The sequence below is a fragment of the Cervus canadensis genome, chromosome 7, assembly GCF_019320065.1.
Source record: "Cervus canadensis isolate Bull #8, Minnesota chromosome 7, ASM1932006v1, whole genome shotgun sequence".
Classification (NCBI taxonomy): domain Eukaryota; kingdom Metazoa; phylum Chordata; class Mammalia; order Artiodactyla; family Cervidae; genus Cervus; species Cervus canadensis.
The window spans coordinates 42,993,484-43,008,470 of NC_057392.1; the positions used below are offsets into that span (position 1 = coordinate 42,993,484).

Sequence of the window (14,987 nt, forward strand, 5' to 3'; positions counted from 1 at the left end):
CTTTGCCAACAAAGGTATATCTAATCAAAACTATGGTTTTTCCAGTAGTCATGTATGTATGTGAGAGTTGGACCAGAAAGAAAGCTGAGTGTCAAAGAACTGATGCTTTTGAACTGTGGTGTTGGAGAAAACTCTTAAGAGTCCTTTGGGCTGCAAAGAGACAAACCAGTCAATCCTAAAGGAAATCAATCCTGAATATTCATTGGAAGGACTGATTCTGAAGCTGAAACTCCAATACTTTGGCCACCTGCTGCAAAGAACTGATTCATTGGAAAAGACCCTGATGCTGGGAAAGTCTGAAACAGGAGAAGGGGACAACAGCGGATGAGAAGGTTGGATGGCATCACTGACTCGATGGACATGAGTTTGAGCAAGCTTCAGGAGGTGGTGATGGACAGGGAAACTGGCGTGCTACAGTTCATGGGGTTGCAAAGAGTCAGACATGACTAAGCGACTGAACTGCTCTGATCAGTGCTTACTACAGTGAGGTGGAGATTCCTGCTCCAAACTGCCTTCAGAATTTTCAAAGCCAAATGCTCTTTAGAGGTAGAAAACTGTATCCTCTTGACTAGATAAACTTGGCTATCAAGATAGTACTGCAGTATATGATCTCATTGTATCTCAAGGGTGATTTGTTGGTAATTCTAACATGTGTTCTCTGTCCTAAGGAAATGGCCCCACACCAGCCAGATTCCCAAGAGATTTTCCTACAAGTCTTAAATCTGGCAGATGATGAGGTGAAGGTAACAGTGCTCGGTGATGAAAATAATACTCTGTTGGCAGAGTCCATCAAATCTTTTCAGGTGACGTATGGACTTGAGTGAGTTAGAAACATTCAGATTATGTGCCAAGGCAGCAGCATAATACAGCGTTTATAGCATGCATTTGTTGAGTCGAAGTGCCCCAATCCAATTCCTGGTTCTGCCACTCTGTAGTTATAAGACCTTTAACAAATTATTTGTATCTCTAAGCCTCAGTTTTATCATCTGTAAAATGGCAGTAATTTTTATGTCATAAGCTGTTGTAAGGATAAATATTATGTGTAAAGTGCTTAGCATAATGTCTGAGACATTGTAAGCTCTCAATAGGTGGTAATTTGTTTTAGCATTTCAAACTGCTTCCTACACACACCCTGTGGAAGAGTTTGGCTTGTATATTTTCACTACTATATTATACATATTCTGAAATATTCATTTAAAAATACTTTAATAAAATATGTTTATTATTGAAAATTGGGGAATGTATCAACAGATATAAAATTCACCTATAAATCCATCACACAGATTAATTATAGATAGCAGTTTTGTATAAATGAATAAACAGATTTTTTAAAAGTGTTGAAACACTATATGCTGTATTGACTTTGAATTTTTCTTAAGATAAACTGCATGAAAAGCATTTTCCTGTGTCCTTAGATAAACTTTGAGTATGTGGTGTTAATGGATACATAATATTCCATTCTGTGGAAATATTACAGTTTAGTAAAATATTTCCTTATCAGTATTTTAATTATTATAAGTAATCCTGTAATGAACATCCTTACTCATAAATCTTTATTCATGCCTATAATTTATCCTATGGTATCTTCCCAGAAATGGAATTATGAAGTTAAAGAGTAATGTTGAAAATATTTGATGAGGTCAACTGCCCTGGTTTACTATGAGACTCAGTGTTCAAGGTGGGGTAGAAGATGAATGTAACAGGCTCTTCATTCTCCAGAATATGCCACACTATTCCAAACTCCACTTGAAGACAAAAAGCCAGAATTTCCACTTCCAATTGAAATATCACAATGTGTCTGTCTACACTGAGCATTCTGTGGAGGAGAAAATATGGTACACCCTCATCATTCGAGAAGATGGCGAAAGTATTTCTAGCATGATGGTAAGTGAGGAATGGACTAATTTCCAAATTATCTTAGAGTATGATGACTGGCTCATCAATATCTTACCAAGGATATATCTGATGATCAAATTTTATGATTTGATTATGATATGATTTTATGATTTGATTTTATGATCAAATTTTATGATTATCACTTCCTTCTAGTCACTGGTAACTGATTTTTACTTCCCTTTATTGTAGGTGAAGGATGAAGAAAACAAAACAACCAATGGGATGATAGCCGTGAGGTTTGGATGTCAAGGAGACCCAGGCCTCTCTGTTCTCTTGAATCTGGGGTCTCTTCTGGGCTGTGGGGCTTCAGAAGAGACCCCATATTCTTCATTCTGCGGAATATGCCACACTATTCCAGATTCCACTTGAAGACAAAAAACCAGAATTTCCACTTCCAATTGAAAGATCACAATGTGTCTGTCTACAGAACTTCACATTCTGATTGTCTTGTATTAGGATGCGTTTTCCTAGAATGTCAGGAGGATTGGTGTCAAGGCATTTCCCCAGGGAATTGAGAGGCACAGATTCAAAACCAAGTCTTTTGGCTTGCTTTCTCAATGATAATCAAAAATGACCCTGTATCTATGAACATCCCTCTGTGCTCTGTCACATGGATTACTTCTACTGAATTTTATGCACTTATCTTGCTCTTAAGAAAAAAAAAATTAAGTACTTCCTGTCTGTGATCCTCAGAGAGAAATTTAGAAGTAAATATTTCTCCCTTCATTACTGGAAGTTGAATATCTTTTATAGTTACTATGTTTTCAAGGTAAAATTTAAAATGAACCTATAGAGGCATCATGGTTTAGTAAAGGTAACATACTTGGTTTTGAATCTAGCAAAGGTTGAAGGTCTTGTTAGACACTCTGGCACAGTTACAAAGATGAAGCCCTGAAGAGGTCACTTGCTCACAGGGGCAGGAATCTGACAGGAAATAGACAGATGCATGTGCCTATGGCCATGAAGATTAGATGGTTGCTATAGAGAATAGCATTTTAGAGGAGAACTTTTAATGAAAAATTTGAATTTCACTGAAGGCTGGAACAGTCATAATAATCTGCCTTTGCATGATTTTCAGAAAAAGTAAACAGATCATGTCTTCCCTGGGTCAGAGAGCAATGGAAACCTCCAGTAAAGGATGAAAGGGAGCAATTTCTAGGTTAGTGTAGGATGATCTAAAGTCCAGGAATCAACATCAACGGTTTTAGAGGGAACTGCCCTTCTAATCCCATGAGCCAGGGACTAACACAAATGCTATGAAAAATTGAAACGGAACGATTTAGGGGCTCAGGTTCAAAAAATTAAAAAGATGGTTCTGGAAGAGTTCAAGTTTGTCTGAAGACCCAAAACAATGATAGCTTAACCTACTGTGGGTTGGGAGTCTGAGTTTTGTATAAAGCAAATCAGACTTCATTTATAAGATAAAGCATAAGTTTTATATAAATACTAATATGTATTTATATATACATAATTATTTTCCTTTTTGGAGCTTCAGTTGATGAATTCCATCATTAAAAAACAGAAAGAAATTGGGTGCACCTAAGCTGGGTTACTGAGGAGGCTCAAACTGCCATGGGTGATCATGATAGTGTCATCCCAGTTGAGATCAGGTGATGATGTGGCAGACAAAAAGCTAATACCTGAGAAAAGAAAAAGATAGGGACAGCTAAGACTACTAATTACTTATGTGTGAGTTCATTTATTCATTCAGTTAACAATATATATCATGTACCTTTTATGTGCTAGCCTCTGTTCTAGGCACTAGGCATATAGCAATAAACAAAACAGAAAAGGCCCCTGACCATTTATCAGGTGGGAGAGTTTGTCTAATCTCTAACAATGTCTCTACCCTTAGGTTTGTTAACACTTTGCATGAAGAGGTCAATGTCTCCCTGGGTACAGATGCATCCCTCATTGTTGATGAAGACTATGGTGTGTCTGCTTACAGAACTGTGCAAAGAGGAGAGTAAGAGCACTACCCTGTGGACGTTTTACTTTCATCAACAACTGACTTTTAAATACTTTCTTTGTGTATAAGTGGGCAGATTAGGTATAGAAGTTATACCTAATTATATACCTAATATACCTCAGCTAATTGTAAATATACACAGACTCCTCTTTTGCAACCTTTCACTCCTTTCCTCAGTCTCATGTTGTTCTGCACAGACATATTGAGACCATGCTTGTTGTGAAGGCTGTCTCTTGGAGGTTTGCCGGTTTATTATTGGCTCCCATTCCTGCCCTTTTGTAACTCCTATTAACACCTTGTTACTTTGAGCTTATCCTTTCAGATTCAGTTTTAGGCTGTTCCACTAGTTCATAAGATTCAGAAAAGAAAAATTCATAAGATTTAGATGAGAAGACTTAGAATCTGAAGTTCACAACAGAAAGCAATTTGTACCTTCTGCATTCAGGTTTAAGGTTAAAAAAAAAATACCCAACAGGCAATGAAATCTCAGATCAGAGGTGGAAAAAGCCTTGCAAGACAATAATTTACTCTAAGACTCCTCAAAGAGAAATGGTTGCTTTGCTGCTTGATTCACTATCAGTAGAGAGATGAAATCACTCTTTCCACCAGAGATGGAAGTGCTTTTCTAAATTGTAATGTTTATTCTAACCTAAATTTGTCCTGTTGCAGATATCCTGCAGTGCATTGTAGAACAAAGAATGAAGATTTTTCGCTGAATTTGGGCCTACTAGACTTTGGTGCAATTTATCTGTTTGTTATTACTAATGTAAGTATCCCATGGCCATCCTCACTCTTTCCTTCCATATATCTGTATCTATATAACTATATCATATCTAAACTTATATATAATATATATCTATATGTATCTATATCTATATGTGTCTATATATATATCCTGGATCCAAAGAAGACTCTGTGGCAAGATGGTATCACATACTTATCTCTAGTGTAAGGTGATAGCTTCTATAGTGACTTTAGAAAAGCTACTAAGGTCTCCAGAGAGGACTTAAAATAGATAACATTGGCAGCAGGCATAGGATCTTGGGGAATGGTAGACATAATTTATCTTGAGTCATTGCTGTGAGGTGACATGGTCTGCTCCAGTCTCATTATGGCACCAAGAAAACAAAAATTATTTTGGTCTTCTTGACTGACTTCACATGTGGTTCTCCTAGCTCCTTGGAAATTGATCTGCTAGTATATCACAGTCTGAAATACCAAGACTTGTAGCAAATGTCAATCTTTACACAAAGTTTGGGGGATCAATTAACTGTGGCCCATCAAAAGCAGTTGTTCAGCCATCAGGGTATTAGACCTCTGATGTCAATTTTGATTCTAATTTTATTCCATTACTTTTGGCATTGTATTAAATATAAAAAGTACATAGTGAATAAGAAAAAGATGGAACATTTCTAGAAGGGTGATAATAATCTGCAACATTTTATTTATTGTAATTAATTTAATTAGCATGACATTTTTGGTATGCCATTTTTTATTACAGCCTTATTGAGATATAATTCATATACCATACAATTCACCCACTTCAAGTATATAATGGTTTAAAATGTATTAACATATTCAATATGCATTGTATGTTCAAAACACATGTAGGATATATTTTCAATAATATGTATTCAGTAGTGCTTAAAAATTCAGAGTTGTGTAATTTTAGAACATTTTCCTCATTCCAAAAAGAAGCCCCATACTCATCAGCAGTCACTCACCATTTCCTCCCAAATCGCTTACCCCTAGACAACTACTTGTTTACTTTCCTTATACACTGGCCTGTTGTGGACATTTAGTATAAATGGAGTGATATACTATGTGGTCTTTTGTGTCTGGATTCTTTCATTTAGCTTATTTTTAAGGTTCATTCATATTGCAGTATATAACAGTTCAGTTCAGTTCAGTCGCTCAGTCGTGTCCAACTCTTTGCGACCCCATGAACTGCAGCACACCAGGCCTCCCTGTCCATCACCAACTCCCAGAGCCTACCCAAACTCATGTCCATTGAGTTGGTGATGCCATCCAACCATCTCATCCTTTGTCGTTCCCTTCTCCTTCTGCCCTCAATCTTCCCCAGCATCAGAGTCTTTTCAGGGCATATAACAGTACTTCACTTCTTTTTATTGCCCAATTATATCCCATTGCATGGATATAACACATACTGTTTATGTATTCATCAGTATATGGACATTTGGTGTTTTCACCTTTTGACTGATATAAATAATGTTGCTATGAATATTCATGTACAAGTGTTTGTGTGGGCATATATTTTCACTTCTCTTGGGTATATAACCAGGAGTGGAATTGTTGAGTCACATGGTAATTCTGTGTTTAACCATTTGAGTAACTGCCATGTGCTTAGTCGCTCAGTCATGTCCGACTCTTTGTGACCCTTTGGATTGTAGCCTGCCAGGCTCCTCTGTACATGGGGATTCTCCACGCAAGAATACTGGAGGGGGTTGCTATGTCCTCCTCCTGGGGAATCTTCCCAACCCAGGGATCAGACCCAGGTTACCTGCATTGCAGGCAGATTCTTTACCATCTGAGCCACCAGGGAAGCCCTTTTGCAAAGTGAATGCACATTTATCATTCCCATGAGTAGAAAGTGGCAATATTCTCACATCTTTGCAGCACTTATTTTTCTGTCTTATTAATTATAGCCATTCCAGTAGGTGTGAAATGGTATCTCATTGTGGTTTTGATTTGTATTTTCCTGATGACTAATGATGTTGAGTACCTTTTAATGTACTTATTGGCCATTTGTAATCAGGTTTGGAGAAATGTCTATTCAGATTCTTTATGCAATTTCTAATTGAGTTGTCTTTTAATTATTGACTTGTAAGGGCTTTCCAGGTGATGCTAGTGGTAAAGAACCTGCCTGTCAATGCAGGAGACATAAGAGACATAGGTTCGATCCCTGGTTGGGGAAGATCCCCTGGAGGAGGGTATGGCAACCCACTCCAGTATTCTTGCCTGGAGGATCATGGACAGAGGAGCCTGGCAGTCTACATTCCATAGGGTTCACAAAGAGTTAGACAAGACTGAAGCAACTTAGCATACAAGTATTCTTTATGTATTTTAAATATAAGTCCATTATTAGATATATAATTTGCAAATATTTTCTCCCATTCATAAAATTGTCTTTTTAACTTTCTTGATGGTGTCCACTGAAGTACAAACACTTTTAATCTATATGATGTTCAATTTATCAACTTTTTCTTTGGTTGCATATACTTTAAGTATTACATCTAAGAAACCATTGCCATATCTAAGCTCATGAGGATTTATGCCTATATTTACCTCTAAGTTTTATTGTTTTTACCTCTTACATTTCAGTTCAGTTCAGTTCAGTAGCTCAGTCATGTCCGACTCTTTGCAACCTGCAACCCCATGAACCGCAGCACACCAGGCCTCTCTGTCCATCACCAACTCCTGGAGTTTACCCAAACTCAAGTCCATTGAGTTGGTGATGCCATCCAGCCATCTCATCCTTTGTCATCCCCTTCTCCTCCTGCCCTCAATCTTTCCCAGCATCAGGGTCTTTTCAAATGAGTCAGCTCTTCCCATCAGGTGGCCAAAGTATTGGAGTTTCAGCTTCAGCATCAGTCCTTCCAATGAACACCCAGGACTGATCTCCTTTAGGATGGACTGGTTGGATCTCCTTGCAGTCCAGGGGACTCTCAAGAGTCTTCTCCAACACCACAGTTCAAAAGCATCAGTTCTTCAGTGCTCAGCTTCCTTTATAATACAACTCTCACATCCATACATGACTACTGGTAAAACCACAGCTTGACTAGACGGACCTCTTACATTTAGGACTTCTATATGTAGCTCAGTTGGTAAAGAATCTGCCTGCAATGCAGGAGACCTGGGTTCGATCCCTGGGTTGGGAAGATCCCCTGGAGAAGGAAATGGCAACCCACTCCAGTATTCTTGCCTGAAGAATCCCCATGGACAGAGAAGCCTGGTGGGTTATAGTACATGGGATTGCAAAGAGTCAGACATGACTTAGCAACTAAATCGCCATTTAGGACTTTAATCTATCTTGAGTTAATTTTTGTATATAGTATGAGCTTGGAGGTTAACTTTATTCTTTTGTATGTGAACATCCAGTTGTTCAGCACAATCTGTTGAAGATTCTTCTTTTCCCACTAAATGGTCTTGATATTTTTGTCAAAAGTCAACTGACCAAAAATGTGAGGGTTATTTCTGGAGTCAATTCTATTTCATTTACCTATATATTTATTCTTGTGCCTATACCACAATCTCTTAATTACTGTTACTTTGTAGTCAATTTAAAAATCAGGAAGTAGGAGTCTTTCAGTTTTGCTCATTCTTCCCTTTCAAGACTGGTTTGGCTATTATGGGTTCCCTGAATTTTCATATAACCTTAGGATCAGCTTGGGATCAGCAGCCAGCTGAGATTTTTTTTATTAAGATTGCATTGAATTTATGAGGTGATTATGAGGAGTTTTGCTACCTTAACAATATTGTCTCCTGACCAGTGAACGTGAAGTGTCTTTCCATTTATCTTAGGTCTTCTTCAAGATGTAAATATTTTCAACAATGCTTTTGTACTTTTTAGAATATAGGTTTTACATTTGTTTTGTTATATTTATTCCTAAGTATTTTGTTCTTTATTTTGCTGTTACTTATGGAATCATTTCCCTAATTTCATTTTTAAATTGCTCATTGGAAATATGTAGAAATACAACTGACACTGATCTTATGTCCTGCAACCTTACTGAACTCATTTGTTAGTTTTAATAGATTTTTAGTGGATCCCTTAGGACTTTATACATACAAGATCATGTTATCTGCATAAAGAAGCTTTACTTCTTTCAGTGGATGACTTTTACTTCTTTCTTTTTTAGTGAAGTGCTCTTGCTTGAACCACCAAGAAAATATTGAATAGAAGAGGTGAGAGTAGACATCCACTTGGGGGAAAGCATTCAGTCTTTTATCACTGAGTATGTTAGCTGTGGGGTTTTTATAGGTGTCATTGACTGGGTATCAGGTTAAGTTCCCTTCCATTCCTAGTCTGTTGTGGTTTTTGTTTGTATGTTTTTTACTAGGAAAGTGGGAGGATCTGTGTCTACTGAAAATCATGTGATTTTCTATTGATATGGTGCATTAATTGATTTTCTGCTGTTAAAGCAACCTACCTGTATTAGTTTTCTAGGGCCATGGTAACAAAGTACCACAGGCTGAATGGCTTAAAGAACAGAAATTTATTGTCTTACAGTCATGAAGGCTAGAAGTCCAAGACCAAGGTGTTGGTAGAGTAGTTTCCTTCTGAGAGCTGTGAAAAAGAATCCATTTCATTTAGCTTCCTTTAGCTTTTAGTGGTTTTCTGGCAATGTTTGGTGTTGCTTGGTATATAGAAGAATCACCCCAGTCTTCACTTTCATCTTCTCATGGAATTCTCCCTGTATGTTTGTCTATGTCCAAATTTCTCTTATGAAGACACCGGTCATATTGGATTAGGGCCCACCCGAGTGACCTCATTATAATTTGACTAATTATATCTACAACAACTAACTCTATTTCCAAATAAGGTCACATTCTCAGGTGGGTAATGGGGGTTTGAATTCAACATATGAGTTTTAGGGGGCCACAACTCAATTCATAACACTTGCATTCCTGGTGTTATTTCAGTTTTTCTCTGTTCTGTCTATAGTATACTGCTCAAGTTAGAGGCTGTATATATTGTTTCTGAATGTGAGGATCTAATAAGCATCTAAAGTAGAGATCATAAATTAGAGGTTCTGAGGGCCCAGTTCCTCATGTAGTTCTGTTTTGTCTGGTTGCAGTCTTGACAAAAATGATAATAATTATTAATTGACAATATTTAAAATGCAAGCAATTTCACCAAAGAAACTGATTTCTTAACATTTCTTTGTTATTCAATCAGAAAAATTTGTAACAAGTATTACCATGTCACTTGGCTGGTGCTATAGTGGCTGTATGCTTTAGACAGTTTACCATAGTCTGTATCACTCCCATTCAGTCTACTTTGTTTACTTAATTATTATACTGTCTGTGAGTATTTAAGAATGTGACTTTTATTTACAAGCTAAGGTCATGGTCTTCTCTGAGGCTAAGAAAACCCAAATATATGCCCAGTATTATTCACAATATCAATGAAAGCAACACTTCCCTTACTACATTTTGAATGCAGTGACTCTGACTCTTATGAAGACATCAGTCATATTAGATTAGGGCCCACCCCAATGATTTAATTATAATTTGACTAATTATATCTGCAACAACTCTATTTCCAAATAAGAAAATCAAAGGCATTTCAACATCAAGAACTTTTTATTTCAGGGCTTTTGAACTTCATATTTTATCTCTATTTTTAATCTCATGATATATCCATGTATTACGTCTACTATTTAATAACACCTGCTACCTAAAACTTGGTTTTATCCCTATAAAAATATTTAATTTCAGAAATTTCATTCCATTTATTGTACAGTAAAACCAAATACAGCTGAGAACCTGCATACAGTAAAAGTAGTTTTGGGGAAAAAAGACTGTAGAATCATGTATATTTGGTAACATTGATAACAAAAAATTGACCCTGAAGATTCTTTTTGACCAAAATTTTATAGAATTATAGCATCTTTTTGACAAAATCTTTATGTATACATTTGAGTTTAAAAATAATGGCCAGAAAATAAAAGAAAAAATAGCAGGTGGTATTTGATATAGGTATTTAAAAATTGATCGGGAAAATCTTTAATGTAAAGGTTACCAAGAAAATAATTTATTCTGATAAAGTAATTTTAGTAAGATATTTAAATGGAAAATGTTAGAAATATTTTAATTGTACTTAACTTTTTAAAGTACATGCTTTTCTGATAATTGTTCATATATCAGATGCCATTTTACATTTAAAATATTGACCAGGATCAAAATATGCAGTAGGTCAAAATGTTGGGACTTCAAACTACAATATTAAAATAGTCTGCCATTTAAGGGCTCTGTTATAATGGTATCTGATTGACTGAAGCCAGGCAAGTGAGTGGAGTGTTACCAAAAGGAATTTCAAAAACCTGAAATTGTGTAGAAATTGCTCAATCTCTTCATGGTACAACAAGAATGACAATAGTCAGGAGATGGATGTAAGATCATAAATGCTATAGGCCAGGAATATTTACTCGAGATTCCTAACAAGCCCATTTCTTGTTTCCCTCACTAAGAGAACCAATCAGGGTCCTCAGGCCTGGAAGATGGAATACATCCCAGCCAACAAAATGTCCATCGCATGGCAGCTACCACAATATGCTCTTGTTACAGCTGGGGAGGTCATGTTCTCTGTCACAGGACTTGAGTTTTCTTATTCTCAGGTAGGTTTTTGCAAGTGGAAAGTGGAGATGGAACTACTGCTCAGAGGATGGAGTTTTAATCCTGACACTGCCTCACTTGGGGCTTCCCTGGTGGCTCAGATGGTAAAGAATCTGCCTATAATGCAGCAGGCCCAGGTTCAATCCCTGGGTTGGGAAGATCCCCTGGAGAAGGGATTGGCTATTCACTCCAGTATTCTTGCCTGGAGAATTCCATGGACAGAGGAGCCTGGCAGGATACAGTCACTGGGGTCACAAAGAGTTGGACACAACTGAGCAACCAACACTTTGACTGCCTTAATTAGGTATGTGACCATGGCCAAGACCTCTATAGTTTTTGGCTTTAGATTTCTTATGACCCTGAACAGAGTATCAACTTGACTCCCAGGAACAAGGCAGGCTGGATCCCTATGCTGTTTGGGATCCAGAAAAGGATACTGAAACATTAAGAATAAGGACTATGGAATCAAACTGCCTATGTTCAAATTTTGGCTGAAAATCTATTGTGTAACCTTCAGCAAGTGAATTATCATCTGTCTAATGCTATTTTTGTGTAAAATAAGAATAGTAATAGAAATTATCCCTTAGGGTTTTAATGAAGATAATATGACACAGTGATTTAAAAGTTTCAGTTAAGAGCTTCATCTTGTTGTTACTATGAACATTATTACCATTCCCTGAACTGATGTGATAGCTGAACTTGTGGGGGAAGTTCAAATCTGGAAGTTGGGGTGGGAGAAGTTTTCTGGGTAGATGCATGGTATAGGAGGGTGGTATAGAGAGTTTCTTTACTCACAGATTTGTGTCTTCTCTAGGCTCCCTCTAGCATGAAGTCTGTACTCCAGGCGGCCTGGTTGTTGACAGTTGCATTTGGGAATATCATTGTGCTTATTGTGGCACAGTTCAGTGGCCTGGCTCAGGTATGTACCTAGGAGAAACAGGAGCACGTGTCTACCCAAGGATTTCCCTCCATCTTCCTCTGCTGCCCTTCCCCGACCCCTCTGTCTCCCACTCAGCCCTCTGACCTGAGATGAATTAGACACAGATTTTGCCAGGAAAAGAGACATGTAAGTTGCAATAATGACCACATAGGTCCATGTGAGTTGAGGACAGTGAGCCCTGTCTTCTCCTACCAAAGCTCTTCCTACACTGCTGACACTGGGTCAGTCTGCTCCTCGGTCTTCATCTTAGAAAGATCAGTTTAGTATCAGGTTCTTCATATTTTTCTCTTATATGTATTTCTTCCTACAGTGGGCCGAATTCATTTTGTTTTCCTGCCTCTTGCTGGTGGTCTGCCTGATCTTCTCCATCATGGGATACTACTATGTTCCTTTAAAGCCAGGGGATGTTCAGGGGTCAACAGATAAGCAGACCCCCCAAATCCAAGGAAATATGATCAACCTGGAAACCAAGAAGACAAGGCTCTAATGGTTCCCTACACTCTGCCCAGACCCCAGTTCCTGACTCTGGTCTTGGCCATCACCATCTTCAAGCATTTTTCACTCCAGCTTGGTTGGAAGAGAGAAATAGCATCATATCCAAGTTGATTGCCTCTACTTTTCTCCCATGATAGAGGCAGGACTAGGTTTTTCAGTGCATTACAGGAAGGCCTCTGAAACTCTATGTCTTCCCATCTGTCAGTGAACTCAGTAAACAGTGTGTAGCGTTGCTGAAGCTGACCTGCTGTCTCCAAAAACACAAATGTATAATTGAGATTGGTCTCTGCGGTTATCAAAGTTATGTAGGAATTCTTTTACCTGCTATTTAGAACTGATTGTCCCACTCTCTAAAGTGCTGATTCAGGGGCAAAATTGCAGAATTAACAGAGAAATGGTATTTTAATGTTCTTCATTAGCAGTGTAATTGTACTGTTTACAATGACTTCAAGAATTGGTATGTCTAGTGTGATCTGGTCCAGGACCTGCTTTGTCAGCTACCTAGGTCTGATAAGACCTTAGTAAATTTTTCAGTATAGATAGTAGGAGAAAAATTAAATTTTACTAACACACAGGAGATGATATATCTTTCTGATAATTAGTCTTTTACCTACTAACCCAAATGCCCTTTCTCAGTACTGATACATCCTTGGAAACCAAATTAAAGAGAATAAACATGGTTCTGGAAAACAGAACAAGTATAAACTGTGGAAGTCCTGATAAGCCAGTGTTGTTGTGTACACTCTTCTTAGGGACTACATTGTTTCAGCCCTACATCATACCGTTCTGTGGACAACTGTATAGAAGACACTAATTATAACTTTCCAACTCTGTCTTTTCAATGTTGTTAGGCAAGGTTTTTCTTATTATCACATTGTCTTGCTTATTGCAACAAGTATTTAATAACAACAGTATTTGGCTCAGCTGGTAAAGAATCCACCTGCAATGTGGGAGACCTGGGTTCAATCCCTGGAAGATCCCCTTGAGAAGGTAAGACTACCCACTCCAGTATTCTAGCCTGGAGAATTCCATGAACTGTATAGTCCACGGGGTTGCAAAGAGTCAGACACAACTGAGTGACTTTCACTTTCACTTCCATTTTATTAGTACTTCCTTTGGCCTCAAAGCAGTGGATCAGTTTTGATAACTTTTACTGTTTTGACAAATTTTAAATGACTTGTTTATTTTTTTTTTAAAAAGTTATCTTAACACTCTACGTTTGAGCTTCTAGAATGGCAATGCTCAATGAAGGGCATGGTCGCATATCAGAATTCTAACAAAATCTGGGGGTTAGAGTGGTAGAACATGACAGGGTTTTGTTTGCTTGTTGCTGTGTTGGTGAAAAAAGTTGAGAAATATTACCTTACACACAATGAATGACTCAGTGGACAGACATGGGAATATCATGATTCTACTGTGTATTGCTGGGGGACAAGTTCAAACATTTCCATTAGTTTTGCTCCATTATTCTCATCTAGAATTGTTTTGAGTCAGTCACATTGTAAACAAAACAAAGCAAGTTGCTCCAGTTTCCCATGCTTTAATACTCTAGTTTCAGTTACCAAGTTTTCAGAAATACCGAAGTGAAAGCAACACTATCCATTTTCGACAGGTACCTTAATATGAACTTGACTGTGCTTCTTCAGAAGATAATCTGTTCATTTTTGAAGCAGCTTTAACTCCACCTATTCTATGAACTACTGTCTCAAAAGATATTAACAGTGCTCTGTGAATAAAAGTTTCTATGGTTAAATAAATTTTGGAAATGAAGCATATGATATCCTCTTCTTAAGACTTATTAAAGACTATATTAAAGATTCTAAGAAATGCTTCAGTAAAGACATAAAACACCTCATTTAGCCTCACATGGTATAGTGTTCTGCAGAACATGGACTTGGGAAAAACTGGCAGGCAATTCTTCCTTATGCTGAAGTAAAAGCTTCTTTCTTTGAAACCCATTGCCATTGGTTCTTTCCTTTATGGCTAACAAGAATAAGCATAAACCCCTCTTTTATGCAGCAGACTTTTTGCTATTTGGGGAGAATTTTCATGTCATCTCCACAGTCATTAAGTATTCATCAAACTGAAGATTTTTAGTTTATTTCATGGCTCTTCACAGAGCCTAGTTTCACAGTTTCACAACTGTTTATCCAATTCTGAAAAATATTCTTTGCTTGAAATTCAATGGTAGATAAGAATCCCTCTTAATATGTGTTATCTGAAGCCAAATATGTACAACATTCCAGAAGAGGTTGGACCAGAAGAACTAGAACCTGCCTTTCTCCCAACAATACACTTCTGTTTTATGCAGCCTTAGGTAACATTAGA

General features: G+C 37.4%; 1 protein-coding gene across 2 annotated transcripts in view; it reads left to right on the forward strand.

Annotated features, from left to right (window-relative positions):
• The window catches only part of LOC122444618 (solute carrier family 15 member 2), a 37,726-nt gene extending 24,375 nt beyond the window's left edge, over nt 1-13,351 (forward strand). The window contains exons 15-22 of one of the 2 annotated variants that reach the window (XM_043473109.1): nt 669-803; nt 1,720-1,884; nt 2,086-2,132; nt 3,752-3,862; nt 4,535-4,631; nt 11,080-11,226; nt 12,039-12,143; nt 12,475-13,351. In XM_043473109.1, the coding sequence (XP_043329044.1) occupies nt 669-803; nt 1,720-1,884; nt 2,086-2,132; nt 3,752-3,862; nt 4,535-4,631; nt 11,080-11,226; nt 12,039-12,143; nt 12,475-12,651 (984 nt within the window). In that variant the 3' untranslated portion in view covers nt 12,652-13,351. Of the gene's footprint in view, nt 1-668; nt 804-1,719; nt 1,885-2,085; nt 2,133-3,751; nt 3,863-4,534; nt 4,632-8,745; nt 8,777-11,079; nt 11,227-12,038; nt 12,144-12,474 lie in introns of those variants that run through there. The other variant, XM_043473110.1, reaches the window with a different exon arrangement.
• Nucleotides 13,352-14,987: the final 1,636 nt, after the last annotated feature.